This window comes from Ornithorhynchus anatinus, chromosome 15 (genome assembly GCF_004115215.2).
Source record: "Ornithorhynchus anatinus isolate Pmale09 chromosome 15, mOrnAna1.pri.v4, whole genome shotgun sequence".
Classification (NCBI taxonomy): Eukaryota; Metazoa; Chordata; class Mammalia; order Monotremata; family Ornithorhynchidae; genus Ornithorhynchus; species Ornithorhynchus anatinus.
The window spans coordinates 25,969,546-25,991,168 of NC_041742.1; the positions used below are offsets into that span (position 1 = coordinate 25,969,546).

At 65.4% G+C, this 21,623-nt stretch overlaps 1 protein-coding gene across 2 annotated transcripts in view; it reads left to right on the plus strand.

Moving 5' to 3' along the window:
- Positions 1-21,623, plus strand: part of PPP2R3B (protein phosphatase 2 regulatory subunit B''beta) — a 26,303-nt gene continuing 4,680 nt past the window's right edge. Inside the window, exons 1-13 of one of the 2 annotated variants that reach the window (XM_039914236.1) lie at positions 1-184; positions 7,727-7,912; positions 8,987-9,090; positions 9,347-9,449; positions 10,216-10,329; positions 11,554-11,640; positions 12,889-13,045; positions 13,166-13,214; positions 13,440-13,529; positions 14,494-14,669; positions 15,301-15,419; positions 15,932-16,038; positions 17,568-17,625. In XM_039914236.1, coding sequence (XP_039770170.1) covers positions 53-184; positions 7,727-7,912; positions 8,987-9,090; positions 9,347-9,449; positions 10,216-10,329; positions 11,554-11,640; positions 12,889-13,045; positions 13,166-13,214; positions 13,440-13,529; positions 14,494-14,669; positions 15,301-15,419; positions 15,932-16,038; positions 17,568-17,592 — 1,449 coding nt within the window. In that variant the 5' untranslated portion in view covers positions 1-52 and the 3' untranslated portion in view covers positions 17,593-17,625. Of the gene's footprint in view, positions 185-7,583; positions 7,913-8,986; positions 9,091-9,346; positions 9,450-10,215; positions 10,330-11,553; positions 11,641-12,888; positions 13,046-13,165; positions 13,215-13,439; positions 13,530-14,493; positions 14,670-15,300; positions 15,420-15,931; positions 16,039-17,567; positions 17,626-21,623 lie in introns of those variants that run through there. The other variant, XM_039914237.1, reaches the window with a different exon arrangement.

Sequence of the window (21,623 nt, forward strand, 5' to 3'; positions counted from 1 at the left end):
AGCCGGACCCCCCCCCTCGGGCCGCCGGCCCCGTCTCGTGAAATCCGAAAGCATGAGGATAAAGGAGATCTCCCTGCGGCAGGACCCCGACCTGAGAAAGGAGTTGGCCTTGTTGGCGCGGGGCTGTGACTTCGTTTTACCTTCCCGCTTCAAGAAGAGGCTCAAGGCTTTCCAGCATTTCCAGGTTTGCCTTTTTCCGGGCCTTTTCTCTTCCCCCCCCCACGCTCCCCGCCCGGCCGTTCGGCCCGCGTTAAGGGAAGGCCCGCGTCAGAACGGCGCCCGGAGGTTTTCCCGTTCGGTTTGGTTTCCCGTCGCCCAACGCGCTCCCTCGGGCCGGAGAAGGGGAAGGGTTCCGGCGGTCGCGACGGGAAGCTCGGCGCCAACTCCGTTCACGCCGGGGCGATGGGGAGGGAGACGTCGAACGGACTCTTCGCCCCGTGAATGGGGCGTGAAACGGAGTTTCGACGCCTCGTGCGATCGCGGAGGGAAACGGCCGACGCGCCTCGTACGCGCGGTGGAATCGCGGCGCGAAACGTCGCGCGCGCCGCGGGAGATGGCGCACGAACCTTTCGGCCCCTGTGCAACCGTGGAAGGGAACCGCGGTCCCCTCCTCTCACGCTTCTCCCCGCCACCGTAACGCCCGAGCGGCCGAAAACCGGCCTCACCTTTCGGAGGATTTTAAGTGACTCCCGGAGAAAGACGGGCGAAAATCCCACCTGAGGGCAGGGGGCCGAGTTTCTCTTTTCTGCCGTTCCTTCCCCCTTCCCGAAAGGCCCGAATCTAATTGGGGTAATCATAAAATAGCGACGAGAGAAAGACGGTAAGCGCTCGACGAATGCCACAACCATGATCGTTACAGCGCCCGGCCCGTAGTGAGCGCTTAAATACCGGAATCGTCCTTATCGCCGTTAGGGAGCCGGGCCGTTGGTTTCTGTCTTCCAAGCCGGCCTGGGACGGATCGGCGATTAAAGGCCGGTCACGCCTCACGTACGCTTCCCGGCTTGGAATGTAAATGACGGGCATCTCGCCCGTCCCGAGTTCACCCTTGGCGGTCGTTGGGGTTACGGGAGGCGGCACGGGACCCGCTCCCAGAGGGAGGGGGGCCGACGCCGCCGGCAAAGCGACCCTCCCCTCGGGCTCTCGGAATTCCTCGGTCGAGGGCTCGAGAGCGACGCCCGAATTTCCGACCGCTCCGCGGGATCGAGGCAAGGTCACGACTCCGACGGGATCGGGTCGGCCCCCCCCCCCGGGCGGGATTTTAGTTTTTGCCTTCGGTGCGGCCTCCCCCCGTTTCTTCTTTCTTAAGCCAGTTTCGCCCGGCACGTTTAGCTGTCTCTCCTCCGCCACCTGCCCAAATTGGCAACCGGCCGCCCTTCACGGTGCCGGTCGCGCTCCGTGAATTCTGCCCCGGCCTCCCCCGAGACGTGACCGACTCCTTTGTCGGCCCCATTCGGAAAAAGTCCCCCGGCGGAGAAGCGTCGACGAGGGTATTCACCGAGCGCTTGCCGCGCGCGGAGCCCGGGCCCGAGCGCTCGGGGGAGCGCGGTGAGACGGAGTCACGCTCCCTGCCCTCGACGGGCTAGCGGGGGAGACGGATATTAGGCAGTGGGTGGTAGGCGTCGAGCCCTCTGCAGAACCCTGCGCCGAGCGCCTGGGAGAGCGGAATGCTACAGGGCAAGTCGCAACGAGCCGACGGTCTAATCGTAATAATGTCCGTGTCTGTTAAGCGCTTACTAGGTGCAGAGCACTGTTCGAAGCGCCGGGGGAGATACAGGGTCATCGGGTCGTCCCACCTGAGGCTCACGGTCTTCCGTCCCCGTATTCCAGAGGAGGGAACCGAGGCCCAGAGAAGGGAAGCGACCGGCCCACGGTCCCACGGCCGACGAGTGGCGGAGCCGGGATTCGAACCCGCGACCTCTGACTCCCGAGCCCGGGCTCTTTCCGCCGAGCCACGCTGCTTTGGCACCGAGCGTATCCCTTGAGGGCCTGCTGTGGGCCGAGCACCGTACCGGGCATTCGGAGAGCGCTCTCCAACCCTTCTCTGCCCACAGCGAGCTTCCAGTCCAGACCAGAGGGGGAGAGAGTCGTACCGCCATCGAAAAGAGACGTGTACTGAGCGCCCACGGGGCGCAGAACGCCGTTCGAAGCGCTCGGGGCCTAGCCGCTTCTCCGACCCGGGGGCTTTTCCCTCCGCCAGAGCGGAGGCGTTCCGCTTCGCCTGTTCTCGACTCCCAGACCCTCCGACGCCCCTCCGGAGTAAGAGTGAGCCCCGCCGAGCCGACCGTCTTTTGAACTCCCCTGCGGAGAAGCCGCGCGGACCGGTGGCTGGAGCCCGGGCGGCAGGCGGACCTGGGTTCGAATCCCGGCCCGGCCGCTTGCCTGCCGGGCGACCTCGGGCGAGTCACCGCCCTCCTCCGGTCCTCAGTTCCCTCGTCTGGTAAACGGGGCTGAAGAACCCGGAGCCCCGGGTGGGACGGGGACCGTGTCTAACCTGACGGCAGCTACCCCGGCGCCTAGCACGGCGTCCGGCCCCTAGCAGGTGCTCAAGGAGTACCCCTCCCCCCCCTCCGTAAAACCAGGCAGGAGACTCGCGATTTGGATCTGGTGGTGGGAAAAAGGGCTTCGCTGAATCCAGCTCTGTTTCGCAGCTGGGAGGGACAAAAACCCTTTTCAGAGTGATCGTTTCTTCCCCCGAGCGGAGCCGGCCGCCATCGCGGCCGTTTCCAGATTCACCGCAACGCATTTAGCAAATTTCTCCTCGTGGGGCCCCTCGGAGGAGGCGGGGCGGGGAGGGGAACCCGTCTTCCGCCTCGGTCGGATCGGACTCCCCCGGGGCGCTCAGCACAGACGGTGCCGACTGAACAGGACGGACCGAGTGTTGCCCGCCTCCCCCTCTAGACTGGAAACCGTGAAGGGAACAGTCAACGGACACGTCCTCCGCCCGGGCGGCCGCCTGTTGCGCGCGGGGCACCGTGCCGAGCGCTGGGGTAGATGGAAGGGTTTGGACGCGGTCCCCGTCCCGGGTGGGGCTCGCGGCCTCGGTCCCCGTTTTCCAGCCGGGGTCGCCGAGGCCCAGAGAAGCGGCTCGGCCCAGGTCACGCGGCAGACGAGTGGCGGAGGTGGGATTAGAACCCGGGGCCCTCTGCCTCCCGGGTTCTAGCCACTCCGTCACACTCCTCGCCGCCTCCTCTCGCTCCGTCCCCGTAGTTTGCCTTAGTCTCCGTCTCACCCAGGAGCGGGCGGGCAAACGGCGCCCACTTACTCACCGCCAGCCCCTCGGCCACGGCCCGCCCGGGGCCCGGAACTCGCTCCCTCCGCGTTTGCCGCAGGCCGTCGCTCTCCCCCACCTTCGAAGCCCCCCCGGCCCCCTAATCCTGCTTCCGTTGCATCCTCCCGAGCCCTCGTCGCAGTGCTCCGCACACAGTGAGCGCTCGGGAGAGGCCACCGATGGATCGATCCCAAACCTCGGTCACCTTCTCTGCGCCTCCGCGACCTCGTCCGTAAAAATGGGGATTGAAAACCCGCGAGCCCCACGTGGGACGGTCCGATGGCCCCGCGTCTCCCCCCGGCGCTTAGAACGTAGTAAGCGCGGAACAGACACCGCGCTCGTCGGACGGCCTGCCGCCCGGAAGGCTGTTCGCGACGGGCGGGCCGAGAACGCGTGATCTCCCGTGCGTCGAGCGGGGCCATCTGGCGAGACCCGACCCGTCGAAGGAGCCGGCGGAGATTCCCGGGCTGGTCGAGGGGTTCGGATCGCAAGAAGATATCCGAGCCCGCCTCCCGGTCGGGGGTGGAGGGCGGAGGGCGGGAGCGGAGATGTCTCCGGACTCCAGGGGTGAGCCGAAGCCTCCGGGAACAGGCGTGGCGGCGACGGACGGAGGGCGAGCGAGGGGTTTTTAAGCCACGGATCCCGCGCCGATTCCGCCCGACGGCTATTGGGAAACCCTCATCCGAGGAGCGCGGGGTTTGGCTTTTCCGTCGACGTCTTCGGTACCTGAGGGCTAGTTAGGCCGGACACGGTCCCGGGGCTCCTGATCTGCACCTCCGTCTCACAGATGAGGGGACCGAAGCTCAGAGGAAGGGAAATGACTCGCCCGGGGTCACCCAGCCGACAGGCGGCGAGCTGGAATGAGGACCCGGGTCCTTCCGACTCCCAGGCCCGGGCTCCTCCCATTAGGCCGGGCCGCCCGACGGGGACGGCTAGGGGACGACGGAGCGATGAACGGACGCGTTCCCCGCCCGCGAGGAGCCGACGGTCCGGAGGGGGAGACCGACGTCAGTAGAAATGAGCGACGGGTACGGACGTCGGCGGTGGGGGGGCGGTGAATAAAAGGAGCGAGTCGGGGAAGGGAGAAGAGGAGGATGCGATCGGGGAAGGCCTCCCGGAGGAGACGGGGGCCCGGCGAGGACGTTCGCGGCGGAGGAGCGAGGTTTGCGGGCCGGGCCGTAGTAGGAGAGCGGCGAGACGAGTTAGGAAGGGGCCGGGGGACCGAGGGCCTGGAAGGCGGCGAGGAGGCGGTCGTGTCGCTGTGCCTCGGGACGGAGACGACGCTTGGCCTCCCGTCCCGGAGGGCCGGCGGGGCGGGCGGCCAGGCCTCTCACACCCCTCGGGCGTCCTCTCCCAAGCGCTCCGCCCAGAGTAGGCGCTCCATCGATTCCCTCCGTCGGCCCCGACTACCTGCGGGAAGCGGGCCGGGCGGCGGCGCGAGGGTCGAGATCGAGGTGCGGCGAGAAGGTGGGCGTTAGAGCAGCGAGGTGAGGTAGGACGGAGAAAGGCGCTCCCCAGAGCCGGCGGCGCCGAGTTTCCATCCGAGGAGGAGGAGGAGGACGGGCCACCGCCAGAGGTTCTTGGGGAGCGGGGGGACGTGTCCTGAACGTTTCCGTAGGGAAACCAACCGGGCGGCAGAGTGAAATGAGGATCGAAGTGGGGAGAGGCGGGGAGGTCAGCGAGGAGGCTGATAGAGCAGCCAGGTCGGGGTGGGATAAGCGGCCGACGGGGTTTGGATGGGGAGGATGGCGACGTCGGGAAGGGGGGGGGCCGACGGGCCACGTCGACGGGTCGAACGTAGGGGTCGGAGGAGAGGTCGGAGCGGAGGGGATCTCCGAGGTCACGGGCCCGCGAGGCGGGAAGGATGGCGGTGCCGTGACGGGAGAGTCGGGAGGAGGGCGGGGGCTGGGTGGGGAGATGAGGGACGACGAGCCCGAGGTGACGAGGGGACATCCGAGCAGTGACGGCGGGAGGCGAGGCTGCGGAGGGGGAGGGAGATCCGGGGAGTCGAGGCCGCTGGATGGGGCGAGGAGGAGGAGATCGCCGCCGACGCGGAGCGAAGGGGACGGAGGGGGTCGAGGAGAGGGATCCGAGGCGGCGGGCGTACGCGTCCGCCGGCGGGCGGGCGGTCCGGCGCCCTGCCCGCAGTAAGCGCTCAGCAGATGCAACTGACCGACTGTACTGAGTTCTTGGGAGAGCGCGAGCCCACAAAACCCGGCGTGCTGTCGGGGTGCACCCATCCCATCGCCTCACACTCCCCCGTGGTCCGTCCCCGGGAGTAGGGTGGGCCGAGTCTGGAATAGAGATGATCTCAGGCTCCTCGGGGTGGGGGTCTCCAGATGAATAATGATAAAAATAACGGTATCTGAGCGCTCGCTACGTGCCAGGCACCGCACCGAGCCCCGAGGTGGACACGAGCCAATCGGGTCGGACGCGGTCCCCGTCCCAACGTGGGGCTCGGAGCGTCGATCCCCCTCTTCCGGACCGGGGAACCGAGGCCCAGAGAAGCGACTCGCCCGCGGCCACACGGCGGACAGGTGGCGGAGTCGGAATTAGAACCCGTGACCTCGCGACGCCCGGGCTCTAGCTACCACGCCCCGCTGCTTTGATGTCTTCCGACCCTACGCGGTGCCCGCCCGGCGCTTCGGACCAGATGTCTCCCTCGGCACGGCCCAGGTCACGTCCGCTCGGAGGCGAGCCTTCCGACAGAAGCCTCCGTTGGTCCGGTCGTACTTATTAAGCGCCTGAGGTGTGCGGGCACCGGACCGGGCGCCCCGGGAGAGTCCGACACGACAATAAACAGACACGTTCCCCGCCCACGACGAGCTCGCGGTCTAGAGGACGGCCTTCTAGGGCTCAGGATAGCGGGAGAGCCCGTCGGTCCCGAGCACCGAGCGCTCACCGCGTGCAGAGCACCGGGAGAGGACGATACCTCTAGGCCGTCCGCTCGCCGCGGGCAGGGGACACGTCGACCGTGCTGGTCGGATCGGCGTCCGGTACGGCGCTCCGCGCCAAGCGCGGCGCGCGGTAAATACCACGGTCGGATCGATTCCCCGCGCGTCGACCGTAACGGGGACCTCCCGATCCGCGCTCAGTACAGCGCTCCGCACGCGGAGGAGCGGCGTGGCCCAGTGGACGGGGCACCGGCCTAGGAGTCGGAAGGATCTGGACTCTATCCCCGGTTGGGCCCCGCGTCCGCCGCGCGACCCCGGGCAAGTCAACTTCACCACTCTGTCAAATGGCGACCGGGGTCCGGGCCCAGTTAGCCCGCGGTAAATCCCACCGAACCCATGGGCGAGCGGATGCAACGCCGCAACGTGCTCGGCGACCGTCAGCGGCAGAGCCCCCCCGCAAGGAGCCGGCCGCCCACCGGCCCCCAGGCGGACGACGGCCCCCATCCGAGTTCCGTTAAAGAAAGGAGAGGGCGCCCGGCGCTAAAATTAGCCGGAGTCCATCCGAGGAGCAGATCGCGGTCCCCCTCGGACACCTGCCGGCTATTCTGGAAAAGCTAATCTTCCTCCCCGGGGGAACACGCGAGCCGTCCTCGTTGACTGGCCGCCCCCCGGACCCCTCCCCGATTCCATCCCCAGAATAGCAGTCGCCCTGTTTGTCCCGGTCAGGTGGTCTTCCCCTCCCTCTCCCCACCCCCGGCGCCCGCGAGGAAAACACACTCGGCCCCCCCCACCGCCCCCAGCCAAGCCCTGCTGAAATCCCCCGTCGTCCCCCCCCCCCCCCGGCTAGGACCCGCTCTGCGGACCCGGCAGCTGTCGTGGCTCCCTCTCCTCCCGGCACACCCTTCGACCTAAGAATAAGAGTCGCGGTGCCGGTTAAGCGCTCGCTCTGGGCCGGGCGCCGTACTGAGCGCCGGCGTGGGCGGGAGCAAACCGAGTTGGACGCGCTCCCCGTCCCGCGCGATGAGAACCGGGCTGTCGGTTAAGCGCCAACCGGGGGCCGGGCGTCGGAGCTAATCCCGGCTCGGGCAAGTCGCTCCGTGTCTCGGCCTCGGTCATCTCGCCGCTATAAAGGGGGATTAAACCCGTGAGCCCCACGAGGGACGGGGACCGTGTCCGACCCCATCACCTTGTATCCCCCCGCCCCCCCGGCGCTTAGAACGCGGCCCGCGCCCGGTAAGCGCTTGACGAGGACCACGATTTCGGTTCTTAAAGCGCCGGGGTGGGTCCGGGCAGATCGGGTCGGACCCGGTCCCCGTCCCGCGTCACCATAATAATCGTGGTACTTAAGCGCCCGTTACGCGCCCGGGCCGAGCGCCGGGGTGGCTGCGGGCCGACGGGGTGGGACGCGGTCGGAATCCGCCTTCCCCGGATGAGGTCGCCCGAGCGACCCGCCCGAGGCCCCACGGCGGGCGAGGGGCGGCGCCGGGATCGGGACCCCGAGGCCGGGACTCCGCCCTCCGGGCCGCTTTCCATTTCCCTCGGTTTCCCCGCTCTCCGTCCTCAGGTCCAGACGAAGAAAGAGGAGGCCGTGGCCCCGGCCTCCAGCCAGAGCATTCCAGCTTTTTACTTCCCCCGGGGGTGCCCCAAGGAGAGAGTCGACGTCGACGCCGTCATTTCCAGAGTGGAGAAGGCCTTCTCCCAGTTTCCCAACGAGAGAGCCACTCTAGAAGACATGGGCCGGGTGGCGAAGGTAACCGGCCGACGGGCGGGGCGCGCGTCTCCCCGCGCTCCGGCGCGAAGTCGTTCCCGTCGACGGCCGGCTCCCCCTCCGGACCCAGGAACGCCTCTGCCGACTCTGCTCGGTCGGACTCGCCCGAGCGTTGGGCGCGGCGCTCTGCGCGCGGGAAGCGCTCGATCAAGGCCGTCGATGCATTACCGTCGGTATATACGTACGCGTACGCGCGCGCAGGGATACGTCCGTCCGTCCGGTCGGATCTCTCGAGCGGTTACTGCGTGCGGGGCACTGTACTGAGCGCTTGGAAAGTACATTTGGGCAACGGATGGAGACGATCCCTACCCAACAATGGGCTCGCAGCCTACGCGGCTGCGTGTCTTTGCATACGGCGAATACGTAATAGTGATGTTGGTATTCGTTAAGCGCTCACTCTGTGCGGAGCACCGTTCTAAGCGCCGGGGGAGATACGGGGTGATCAGGTTGTCCCACGTGAGGCTCACACTTAATCCTCATTTTACAGAGAAGTGAAGTGATGTACGTGCCAGCGCGTGCCTATACGTGTGTGCGTGTGCATATATATATATTTGTGTCTGTATATGAACACGTGTATATTTGTCCAGTTGTATTTCCTGAGCGCTCACTGTGTGCGAAGCACTATAGTAACTGCTTAGGTGTGTGTATACGCGTGTGTGTATATGCGTGTATGCATGCGAATCTCATGACACAGAGTGACTAAGAAGTGCCACGATCGCTATTATTATTAGTAAAGTTAAGCGCCTGCTCCGTGCAAGCCACCGTTCCGAGCTCCGGCCCATCAGGTCGGACACCGTCCCCGTCCCCCCGTGGGGCTCACGGTCTCAGTCCCCATCTTCCAAGGGAGGGAACCGAGCCCAGAGACGCGAAGCGACCCGCTCGAGGTCGCCGGGCTCGGAACCGGGTCCTCCGACGGCCCGGGCTCTACCCGCCAGGCCGAGCCGCGGTCCGCGGATCCCTCGGGCTCGGGAACCCGGTTTCCGGAGGTCCGGGGTCTCCCGCGGGGGGCCGGCCCCAGACCGGAGTCCCACCGTGCTCCGCGCCTCTCTCCCTTAGGCCTGCGGCTGCCCCCTGTACTGGAAAGGGCCGCTCTTCTTCGGCGCCGGAGGCGAGAGGACCGGCCACGTGTCCGTCCACAAATTCGTCGCCATGTGGAGGAAGTGAGCACCCTCTCCCCGGGGACGCCCGGCCGGGAAGCGCGGCGACCCGGGGAGCTCGCCCCGCCCCCCTCCGGGGCGATGCCGGTCGGAAGGCCGGGGGTCCCGGAAGATCGGCGGGAGGGGCGGCCGGACCTAGTCGCGGGCGACGGGGCTCTCCCGGCGGGACGCTCGGGAGGGGCCGGGGGCTTGCCCCGCGCCCGTCTCCCCGCGGGGGGAGACGGCGGACTCGACACCTCGCGGCCCCGTTTCGTTTCAGAATCCTGCGGAACTGCCACGACGACGCCGCCAAGTTCGTCCACCTCTTGATGAATCCTGGCTGCGACTACCTGGCGCAGGAAGATTTCATTCCGTTCCTACAGGTGAAACCCGGCCGTTCCGTGGAACCGCATCCGTCCCTTAACCCCCGGCTCTCCGGCGGCCCGGCCGCCAGAGCGGCGTGGCCTGGCGGCTCGAGCCCGGGCCTGGGAGCCGCAAGGTCCTGGGTTCCGATCCCGGCCCCGCCCCCCACTCCTCTGCCGGGTGACCTCGGGCGAGTCGCTTTACCTCCCCGGGCCTCGGTGACCTCATCTGCGCAACGGGGACGGAGACCGCGCCCGACCCCATCTGCCCGTCTCCGCCCCGGGGCTTAGCCCGGCGCCCGGCCCGGAGTACGCGCTTACGGCTGCCGTGATTACTAGATAGAGGCAGGGAGCGCGTCTGCCGGCTCCGTCGCCCGCTCAGTCGTATTGATCGGGCGCTTGTCGTGCGCGGAGCGCTGTACCGAGCGCCCGGGAGGGTACGCGGGTCCCGATCCCGGCTCCGCCCCCCCCCTCCCCGTCTGCCCCGCGACCTTAGTCGCCGCGTCTGTAAGATGGGGACGAGGGGCTCGCGGTCTTCGCGGAAAATAACCGAAGAAGCAGCGTGGCTCAGCGGACAGAGCCGGGGCCTGGGAGCCGGAAGGACCTGGGTTCTAATCCCGGCTCCGCCACGCCGCCCGCCGCGCGCGACAGGTCCCCGCGCCTGTCTGGGCCTCGGCGACCTCGTCCGTGAAACGGAGATGGGAGCCCGGGCCCCGTAGGGGACGGGGACCGTGCCCGACCCCATTAACTCGCGTCTGCCCCGGGGCCGAGAACGGGCGTCTCACAGGTCCCGTCAGCGTCATCTCTTGTCGTCGCCGTCGCGCAGGACGTGGTGAACACTCATCCCGGCCTGTCGTTTCTCAAGGAGGCGTCGGAATTCCACTCGCGCTACATCACGACGGTGAGCAGCCTTCCCCGGGGAACGTCTCTCTCTACTATCTGGCCGGGCCCCCCCTTCCCCGCTGCCGACGCCTCGACTCGATCCTCCTTCCGGCCCGAGGGAACGCTCCGATTCCCCGGAAGCGTCTTCCCCTCTCCCCTCTGGGCCATCCGGCATCCTCCCCACCCGGGGAGGCCGGGCCGGAAGCGGCGGGAGGAGGACGCGTCTCTGGTTAGCCCGAGTCCCGTCGGGGAGGATCTGCCCCCGCTCGGCCCTCCGGGGCCAAACGACGCGTCGGTCCGTTGTCGGACCGTTCCCTCCCGAGCGCCTAGTCCAGTGCTCGGCCCACGGCGAGCGCTCGGTCGGTCCGATGGAACGAAGTCACGTCCGGGTCGGTCGTTCATTTCTGTCGGCGTCCGTCTCCCCCACTTTAGACCGGGGTCTCGTCTGGGGCGGGGAACGGGTCCGCCGATTCCGTCGGGTCGGACCCTCCCGGGCGCTGCGTACGGCGCTCTGCGCGCAGTAGACGCTCAACAGATAGCAGCGAATGCAGGAACGGACCGCTAGGCCCCCCGGGGGCGGGGCAGGACAGCCCACGACGAGTCAGGTCCGAGCCCCGGCTTGGCGAACGGAAGTCGTCCCGGTCGGGACGGAGTCTGCCGTCTCGCGGCGGAGAGGTCTGTCGGAGTAGGTCTCGTCTGCCGCTTGTCAGCTGTGTGACTGTGGGCGAGTCACTTCACTTCTCTGTGCCTCGGTTCCCTCGTCGGTAAAATGGGGATCGACCGTGAGCCCCCCCGGGGGACGACCCGGTGTCTCCCCCAGCGCCCGGAACAGTGCTCTGCACGTAGTGAGCGCTTAACCGATACCAACATGGTTATCATTAAGCCGTCGTCCCCGACCCCCAGCGACGACGCGGCCGCGTCTCGCCCCGCGGCCGTTCCGGGGCCGTCTCCGGAGATCCGGGGACTCTCCGGGGGCCATCCCGAGAGGGGCGTCGGAGGAGGCGGTTTCGCTAGCGTTGGTTCGACGGACCGTACGTACCGAGCGCTCGGGGCGTGCGGAGCGCCCGACTGAGCGCCCGGGAGAGTCCGACCCGAGGATCGACGACCGCCGCCCTCCCGGCCCGGTGCGGCCCCCGGCGTCCCGGGATCGGTCCCCGCTCGAGAACGCCCGGGCGGAAGGAGAGAAGGAATCCACCCCGGACTCGGGTTCGCTCCCGGCTGACGGCCCTCTTGCTCCTTTCAGGTCATCCAGCGGATATTTTACACCGTCAACAGGTCCTGGTCTGGGCGAATCACCTGTACCGAACTCAGGAAGAGCACCTTTCTGCAGGTATGGTGGGGCTCCCGCCCCCACGCGAAGCAGCGTGGCCTAGTGGGTAGAGCCCGGGAGGCGCAAGGACCCGGGTTCTGATCCCGGCTCTGCCGCCTGTCTGCTCTGTGACTTCGGGCAAGTCACGTCACCGCTCTGTGCCTCAGCGACCTCATCTGTAAAATGGCCACCGAGACCGTGAGCCTCACGTGGGACGACCCGATGACCCCGTATCCACCCCAGCGCTTGGAACGGTGCTCCGCACCCAGTAGGCGCTTGACCAGTACCGACGTTATTATTATCATCATCTCGCTCTTCTGGGCCTCAGTTCCCTCATCCGTACACTCGGGAAGACCGTGAGCCCCACGTGGGGCGGGGGCCGTGTCCAATCCGATCGTCCCCAGCGGTGCTTGGCACTTGACGAGCACTACTATCATCATCATCATCATTAAAAAAACCTCGTTAACGCTCCACCTCCTCCAAGAGGCCTTCCCCCTAAGCCCGCCTCTCCCCAACTCCCTTTATCCTCCCCGTTTTAAAGACGAGGGAACCGAGGCCCAGAGATGTTGCGGCGACCCGCCCGGGGTCTCACAGCCGCGACGTGGCGGAGCCGGGATCAGAAGCCCGGTCCTTTCGTCGGTTCGATGGTACTTCTCGAGCGCTCGCTATGCGCCGAGCGCCGTTCTGAGCGCTCGGCACGGACAGTCGGGCAACGGAGACAGTCGGGTCCCGGGCCCGCGCTTCGTCCCCTAGGCCGCACCGCGCCTCTCTGGACTGCGAGCTCGCGCCCGTCGACTCCGTCGGGTCGGACGCTCGCGAGCGCTCTGTACCCAGGAGGCGCTCGGCCAACACCGTTGAGCGACCGGGCGGCTCAGTGGAAAGGGCTTGGCCGTCGGGGGTCATGAGTTCGAATCCCCGCTCTGTCCCCGGCCAGCCGGTGTGACTGTGGGCGAGTCGCTTCCCTGTGCCTCAGTGACCTCATCTGTAAAATGGGGGTGAAGACGGCGAGCCCCACGCGGGACGACCCGATGACCCCGTATCTCCCCCGGGGCTTGGGACGGCGCTCTGCACGTAGTAAGCGCTTCACGACTACCGACATCATTACGTCCGCCCCTCGCTCTAGAAGCGTAAGTCCGTTAGGGGACACGTCTGCCCGTAACGTCAGAGCGGATGCTCCCGGGCGGCTCGGTGCGGCGCTCCGCACGTCCCACCGAGCGGTCGACAGATTAAGCGGCGGCCGGCTGAGGCCGCGCGCGTTTCCGTCCCCAGGACGTGGCCCTGTTGGAAGAGGAGGCGGACATAAACCAGCTGACGGACTTCTTCTCTTACGAGCACTTCTACGTGATCTACTGCAAGTTCTGGGAGCTGGACACGGACCACGACCTGTACATCGACCCCAAGGATTTAGCCCGACACAACGACCAGGGTAAAGACGCCCCCCGCCCCGGCCCGGCGTCGGCCCAGAGCCCGGCTCGAGAGGGGGACCCCCGGGGGGCGGGGGGGGGAGACGGAAGCGGTCGCCCAGTCCAACTCTGCTCTCCCGCAGCGATCTCCAGTCGGATGATCGAGAGGATCTTCTCGGGAGCCGTAACCAGGTGAGGGGGACGGGGGGTCGTCTCTGAGGACCAACCTTTCCCTACTTTTCCGGTGGGAAGGGGGCCCCCTCCCGCTCCGGACCGGAAGCCCGCCGGCGGGCAGCCAACGCGTCCGTGTCCCGCCGCGTTGCCCCGGGCGCTCAGCCCGGGGCTCCGCACGCGGCGGGCGCTCACCGGACGCGACCGCCCGAATCCGACGCATCTCTTTCTCTCTTGGGGCTCAAGGGGCCGCAAAGTCCAGAGAGAAGGGAAGATCAGCTACGCCGACTTCGTCTGGTTTCTGCTCTCCGAAGAAGACAAAAAAACCCCGACCAGGTAGGCGGCCGTGCCGGGGGTGGGGGGGCGGGGCGGTTCGGCGAGCGCTCGCCGGGAGAAACCGCCCGACCGGGCGCCGACTCCGTCAGCCGAGAAGCCGGTCGGGCCACTCGCTTTCGCCGCCCCGGACCTCGGTTCCCTCCTCGGGAAGACGGGGACGGGGACCGCGAGCCCCACGTGGGCCGGCGACCGGGTCCGACCCCATCGGCTCGTATCCGCCCCGGGGCTCGGTACGTAGCCCGGCGCCCAGTAAGCGCTTAACGTGCCGTGATCGTCATCGGAGCCCGTCGATGGGCCGGGATGGTCTCTGTCCGTGGCCGGACCGTCCGCTCCGAGCGCCTAGTACGGCGCCCTGCCCAGAGGAAGCGCTCCATAAATCCTATCGAATGCATGAATTCACTCACTCGTGGCTCCTCGGCCGCGGGTCGCTTCCCTTCTCCGGGCCTCGGTTCCCTCATCCGGAAAGCGGGGACGAAGCCCGTGAGCCCCACGTGGGACGACCTGCCGATCCTCTCATCTTGCCCGGTGCTTAGAACGGTACGCGGCGCGTAGTAGGCGCTTCACCGCCGCCGCCGTGACGGCGATCGTCGTCATTATTAAAGGAGCGCTCGCTGCGGGCCTGTCGCTCCACCGGGAGCGCGCAGCCCCTCCGTGGTAAAACGGCATCCGCGAAGCACCCGCTACGGGCCGGGCGCCCGTCCGGACGCGGTCCCCGTCCCCGTCTGCCGGGCGACCGTGCCGCCGAGAGGCGGGGTGACCCGCCCGAGGTCGCGCGGCGGGCGCGGGACCCGGGACCTCCCGGCTCTGTCCGCTGGGCCGGGCCGGTTCTCGCCGGGCGGTAGCGACGGAGCACCCTCCGCGTGCGGGGCACCGCGCCGGGCGCCCGGGAGAGTCCAGTAGAGCGGAGGCCGTCCCGGCGCCCAACGAAGGCCGCCGAGCGAGGGCCCGGGGTGACGCTTTTCAGCATCGAGTACTGGTTCCGCTGCATGGACCTGGACGGGGACGGGGTGCTGTCGATGTACGAGCTGGCCCACTTTTACGAGGAGCAGTGCCAGAAGCTGGACGACCTGGCCATAGAGCCCCTGCCCTTCCAAGACTGCCTCTGTCAGATGCTGGACCTGGTCAAGCCGCAGTGCCAAGGTACGACGGCCCGGCCCCTCCCCGCTCTTCCCGGGGCCGCGGGCCGCCCTCCCCCGCCTCCCCAGCGGGGACGGCCGATGTCCCGATGAACCGGCTCGTCGCGGGCGGGAAGCGTCGCTCGCCATCGTTGCCGCGTACTCCCCCGAGCGCCCAGCGCGCGCCCGCTAAATCCCATCGACCGCCTGGCGGGCCCCGTCGGGGTCACGTCCCCTCCCCGGCCCCCGGGTCCCCGAGACGAGGGGATCGCACCCGGCTCGGGGAACGCGCCGGCCAACCCGAACTCGGTGTGGGTAGGAAACGTGTCCGTTTACGGTGGCCTCGCGCTCTCCCGAGCGCCCGGGACGGGGCTCCGCACGCAGTGAGCGCTCGCTAAATGCGGCCGAACGAACGAATCGCTTCGCACGCTCAGTCCGGCGCCCCGAGCGCCCGACAGAAGCCGACGATCGGCGTCTCCCCGGCTGCGCCGTCCGTCGGCCGTGGGCGCGGCCCCCCCCCCCCCCCGAACCCCGTCGCGTCAAACCCTCCCAAGCGCTCGGGGCGGCGCCGCTCCGCGCCCCGTCGTGAGCGCCCGACGCGTCCCGGCCCTCGTCGTCCCGGTCACCGGACTCTCCTTCCCGGCGCCGTCCGGCAGGGAGGATCACCCTCCGGGACCTGAAGAGGTGCAAGATGGCGGGCGTCTTCTTCGACACGTTTTTCAACATCGAGAAGTACCTGGACCACGAGCAGAAGGACCAGCTCGCCGTGCTGAGGGTGAGCAGCGCCCCGACCTCCGCCGACGCGGGCGGCCCCTCCGAGACGCCCGCCCCGACCGCGCCCTCCCTCCCCCTTCTCCCGCTCCCCTCGTTCATCCCTCCCTCCCGCCGCCGCGGCGCCGCCGTCCGTACCTGTCGTGGCTCGCTCCCCGCTCGCGGCCGTCTCCCCGTCTGGACCGCCAGCCCGCCGCGGACGGCGAGCGTCCGTTCGGCCGTGCCGTCGTCCCCTCCCGGGCGCTCGGTCCGGGGCTCTGCGCCCGGTTGTCGCTCCATCAGTTCAGTTGAATGAACGAATCCCCCCCGCCCGGCCCCGCGGCACTCGGGTGTCTCTATCCGTCCCGAATTTCTGTTGACGTCCGTCCGTCCCCCCGCCGCGACCGTCGGCTCGTGGGAGCGCGTCGCGGCGGCGTGGCGTCCTCTCCCGAGCGCTCGGCCCCCCGGGGAGCCCTCGACGCGTAGGATCGAGCGGAGGGGGCGCGCGGGTCGGCTGAGGCCGCGTCCCTCCGGCAGGACGAGGACGGCGAGGGACAGGAGGCCTCCGACTGGGAGAGGTACGCCGCCGAAGAATACGGCCTCCTCGTGGCCGAGGAGGCCGCCGGCGACCAGTGGGACGACGGGTAAGGGCACGGCGGCCGCGCCCCCGGGTCCGCCGCGTGCTTCCCGCGTGCGGAGCGCCGGCCCGAGCGCTCGGGAGAGTCCCGCGGGACACGGGACGGACACGTCCCCCCGCCCGCGAGCGGACCGGTGCCGCCCGCGGGGTCTGGGAGGCCCCGACCCCAAAACAGACACGCGCGGACTCGACCCCGGAGTTGGAGGGTTTGGCTTTTCTGTCGTGGTGTTTGTTAAGCGCTTACTGCGTGTGCCCCCGGCCCCCGCTTTCTAGGATTTGGTTTATTCCGGGTTTTTTACGGCAACAGTTGTTAATGATAGTGGCGTTTGAGCATTGACTACGTGCCGAGCGCTGCTCTGAGCACTAGGGTAGATACGGGGTCGTCAGGCGCTCACGCGGGGCTCACGGTCTTCGTCCCCCTTTTCCAGACGAGGTCACTGAGGCTCAGGGAAGTCAAGTGACTCGCCCGAAGTGGTGGAGGCGGGATTAGAACCCACGACCTCTGAGTCCCAAGCCCGGGCTCTTTCCGCCGGGCCACGTTCCCGCTCCGCGTCGGGCCCTGTCTTCTCCCCTCCGCCCCCCCCAGCCCCAGAGTACTAGGCTTCTTGTCTCTCTGGGGGAGGTTCTGTGGTACCGGTTCCGTTCCGGCTCCGTGCTGAGCACTGAGGCACATCGAAGCCCATCGGGTTGGACACGGTCCGCGTCCCTCGGAACAAGAAGCGACAGGGCACCGGTTGAGCGCTTCCTCCGGGCCCGACTCTGCACTGAGCGCTCGGGAAGGTATCGGGTCGGCGGGTTGGACCCGGTCCCCGCCCCACAGGAAAACCGGGCTATTTGATCGGCGCTTACTACGCGCCGGGCACTGTACCAAGCGCCGGGGTCGACGGAGACTGATCGGGCGGGTCCCCGTCTCCCGGAGGAGGGAACCGAGGCCCGGAGCGGTCAAGTGACCCGTCCGAGGTCCCCCGGCAGACGGGTGGCCGAGCCGGGATCGGGACCCCGATCTTTCCGACTCCCGAGCCCGGCGGTCCACCGTCCCCGTCCCCCGTTTTACAGACCAGGAGACTCCGATACACCCGACTGGCTTGGGTCTACCCCAGTGCCTAGGACGGGGCCTGGCCCGTAGGAAGCGCTCAGCAGATATCACCGGGGGGGGGGGGGATTTAAAGAAAGGCCGAAAGGTGGGCCAGCGACCCCCCCAAAGCCACACAAAAAGCCAGGGTCTCCAACGGGTGCCGCCCGTTTTTCCAGGGAGAAATGGGTGTCCCGAGAGCACCGGGAACCGCCCCCACCCGGAGGGATACGTCGGGGGGCCGGGCTCTCCGTGGCACCCCCCTCGGTACCCCCCCCGCCCCCCGGCCTTCAGGCCTTATCGCAGGCCCGTCTCCTCCAAGAGGCCTTCCCCGACTAACCCCTCCTTTCCTCTTCTCCCGCTCCCTTCCGCGTCGCCGGGCCGCGAGGAGCCGAGGCGCCGGGGGCCGGGCCCTCCGAGCCGCCTTCCCCCTCCCGCTGACCTCCCTCCTGTCGCCGTTGTAGGGACTCTGACTTCTCCGACTACTAGCCCGCCCGGGGCTCTAGATGAGGAGCGGCTCAGGTAAGGGGGCGCTCGCCCGAGAACCGGTTCGCCCACCCTGTCCGCCCGCGGCGCCGTGTCCGAGGAGACCGGGGGGGGGGGGGGGGGGGTGGCTTTTGACCCAGACTTCCCCCTCGCCACCCCGGGAGATAGAAAAGAGAGGAGGGAGAAAGGAAGGAGATAAAGAAGAGAGGGAGAGCGAATGGACGAGAAGAAGAAAGGAAAAGATGAAAGGGGAGATAGGAAGACAGGGGAAACAAGAGAGAGGAAGGAGAAAGGGAGAGTGGAAAGAAAAAGGGGAAGACAAGAGAGGAAAGGGAGAAAGAAGAAACGAAAGGGAGAGGGAAAAGAAAGGAAAGCAAAAGAGATATGAAAAGAGAAAGAAGAAAGAGGGAGAAGAGGGAGAGGAAAAGAAAAAGGAGGAGAGAAAGGGAGAGAGGAAAGAAAAAAAGAAAGAGAAAGAAAGCAAAAGAGAGGAAAAGAAAGGGAGAGCGGGAAAGGAATAAAGGGGGAGAGGAAAGAGCAAGAGGGAGAGAGAAAGCAAAATATAAAGAGATAAGTAAAGAACGAGAAAGAAAGGGAGAGGAAAGAGGAAAAAATGAAAGGGAGAGAAGGAAGAGAGCAAAAGAGAGGAGAAGAAAAAAGGGGAGAAGGAAAGAGAAAGCAAAATATAAGGAGAAAGGAGAGAAAAAAGAAGAAGGGAAAGGGAGAGAAGAAAAAAGGTAGAGGGGAAAGGAAAAGAGGGAAAGAGAAATAGAGAAACAGAAAAGGGAGAGGAAAACAGCATTAGGAAATGTGAAAAAGGGGAGAGGAAAAGAAAGCAAGAGGAGAGGGAAAGAAAAAGGGAGAGTGGAAAGAAAGGAGAGAAAGAAAAAAGGAATATAGAAGAAGAAAAAAAGGAGGGGAAAAGGAGAGGACAAAGGGAAGAGAAAAGGAGGGAGAGTGGAAAGAAAGAAAGAGCAATAGGAAAAAAAGGGAGAGCGGAAAGAGACAAAGGGAAAAAGGAAAAGAGGGAGAAAGAAAAAGGGAAAAAAGAGGAAAGGGAAGAAAGGCAGAGAAAGGGGAAAAAGAAAGCAAAAGAGGAAGAGAAAGAGAGTGGAAAGAGGGAAAGGAAAGAAAGGGAGAGGGAGAAAGCAAGAGGAAAAGAAAAGGAGAGAGGAAAGAAAAAGGGAAATAAGAAACAGAAAAAGAGGAAGGAAGGGACAGTAGAAAGAATGGGGACAAGAGAAAACAAAAGGAAGACAGAAAAATAAAAGGGAGGAAAGGAAAAAGAGAGGGAGAGGAAGAAAAAGAGGAAAAATAAAGGCAGAAAAGGAGAATGGAAAGAACAGAGAAAGAAAAAAGGAGTAAAAAAAGGAAAGAGAAAAAGTGAGAGAAAGGGAGAGGGGAGAAAGGGGACAAGCAAGAGAAAAATAGGAAAAGAAAGGGAGGAAAGAAAAAGTATAAGGGAAAGAGTAAGAGAGGGAGAAAGGGGGAAAGATAAAAACAGGAAAGAAGAGAGAGAGAATGGGAAGGTGGAAAGAGAAAGAAGGGAAAAAGGAAAAAGGGAGAGAGGAAAGAGAAGGGAAAAAGGAAATGATAGGGAGAGTGGAAAGAGAATGGGAGAGAAAGGGAGAGAAAGAAAGGGGAACAGGAAAAGAGAAAGAAGAAGAAAAAACTAAAGGAAGGAGAGGGAAAAGAGGGGAAAGAGAAAGCAAAAGAGGAGAAGAGAGAAAGAGGGAGATTGGAAAGAAAAGAAAAAAATAGAGGAAAGGAAGGAGTGAGAAAAGATGGAGAGAAAAAGATAGATAAAGTACAAAAGAAAAGGGGGAGTGCAAAGAAAGAGGAAAGAAAAAAGAAGGGGAAAGAGAAAGGAGGGAGAGGAAGGAAAGGAAAGAAAAAGACAAAAAGAAGAGAGGCAAGAGGAAAAGAAAGGGCGAGTGGAAAGAGAAAGGAAAGAGAAAAAGAGGGAGTAAGAAAAGGAGGGGGAAAAGAAAGGGAGAGAGGGAGAGTGGAAAGAATGAGAGAGAAAAAGAGGGAGAGAGAGAAGAAAGGAAAAAGGAAGGGAAAGGGAGAGAGAAAAAACAAAAGGAAGGAGAGGGAAAGAGGGAAAAAGAAAGCGAGAGACAGAAAAAGAAAAGGGAGGAAAGGAAAAAAGAAAAAGGGAGAGAAAGAAAAAGAGGAAAATAGAGGGAGGAAAAGAGGCAGAACCGGAGAATGGAAAGAAAAGAGGGAGAGAAAGGGGAAAAAGGAAATGAGAAAGAGAAAAAACTAAAGGAAGGAAAGAAAGAAAAAGGGAGAAAGAAAGAAGGGGAAAAAAGCAAGAAAGGGAGGGTGGAGAAAGAAAGAGAATGAGAGAGAGAAAAAATGGAAAAGAAAAGAGAGGGAGCAAAGAGGGAGAGAGAGGAAAAGAAGAATGGGAGCGAGGAAAGAAAGCAACAGGAAAGAGAAGAAGAGCCGGCGGGCCCGGCCCCCGCCGGCCCCCTCCCGGCGCCTCACCTGGCTCCGGGGCCGCCGCGCCCCTCTCCGGGAACCTGAGTCTCTTGCGCGCCCCGGCCGCCGTTTCTCCGTCCGCCGGCCCGCCGGGGGCCGGGGGGGGCCGGTCCCGGGAGGCCCCTGCGCACCCGGAGAGAGACGCGGCCGTGAGCGTGACGGCCGGGCCGGGCGCCGCCGCCGCGGCGAGCTCCCCCTCCCCCGGGGGGCTGACGGGGGCCGGCCCGGGCGGGCCGTCCTCCCCCTCCGGCCCCGGCCCCCCCGCCGCGCCGAGCGCCTAGCCCGCGACCCCCCCGGGGGAAGGGGATCGTACCCACCGCGGCCCTCACAACGGCACCCGACGCAGCCCGCGAAAGACCGCCGTGAAATCCGACGGCCCCGCCGTCCTCCGCGTCCCCCGGCCGCCTCGGCGCCCGGCGGGCCGCCCACCTGGGTCTTTGCGTTTGAGGGAGGAGGAGCCCTGGGGTGGGGCGGGCGGAGGGCGGAACCCCGCCGGGCCGGCCCCGTCCTCCTCTGGGCCCGTCAGCAGGGAGTTCCGGTAGCAGACCAGCGGCCGCCATCCCTCCCCCGGTCCGGGGTCCTCGCGTTCGGGGACGAACCTCCGCAGGTAGCCGTACCTGGCGGGCGCGGGGAGACGGGGTCGCGCCGGAAAGAAAGAGAAGGACAAAGAGAAGGAGAGGCGAGCGAAAGAAGCGAGAGGAAAAGGGAAATGAGAAACAGGAGAAGAGAAAAAGAGGAAGGGAGAGTAGAAAGAATGAGATGCTGAAGAATGCTGTTCTCCTTTCTCTCTCCCTCTTTTCCTTTCCTCTCCCTTGTCTGTTTCTCTTTCCCTGTTTTCCTCATTCTTTTCTCCTTCCTTTCCTCTCTTTCTCCATTTTTTTATCTTCTTTCCAATCTCCCTCATTCTCTCCTCTCTTCCCTTCTTTTTCTGTTTGTCTTTTCCTCTTTCGCTTTCTCTTTTTTCCCTCTTTTTTCTCTCCTTCCTTTAGCTTTTTTTCTCTCTCGTCCCGTTCCCCCTTTCTTTCTCTGTCCCTTTCTCTTCTCTTTCCTCTCCCTTTCTCTTTCCACTCTCCCTTTCTTCCTATTATTTCTTTTCTCCCTTCCTCCTACGTCGTGGGCGGGGGGTGATGTCTCCGTCGTGGAAAGGTACCCTCCCCGGCGCTCCGCGCGGACCCGGGGCCGACCCCGGCCGGGCCCCTCGCCGGGGAACCGGACCTCCCGCCCGTCGGAGGCCTTCGGGAGGAAGCCCGGGACGGAAGGGGCTCTCTGGACGCCCGGCCCTCCCGAGACCCCTCGCCGCGAACCCGGGGCCGGGGGAGAGGGGAGCCCCGTCCCGCGAGGCTCGGGGTCGGGTGCTCCCGGCCGGAGCCCGAGACGTCGCCTTTCTCCGTCTAAAAGCGGCGTGGCTCGGTGGGAAAGAGCCCGGGCCTCGTGAGTTCGACGGCCGGCTCTGCCGCTTGTCGGCCGTGTGACCGTGGGCGAGTCACTTCACTTCCCCGTGCCTCGGTTCCCTCATCTTGAAAAAACGGGGATTAACCGTGAGCCTC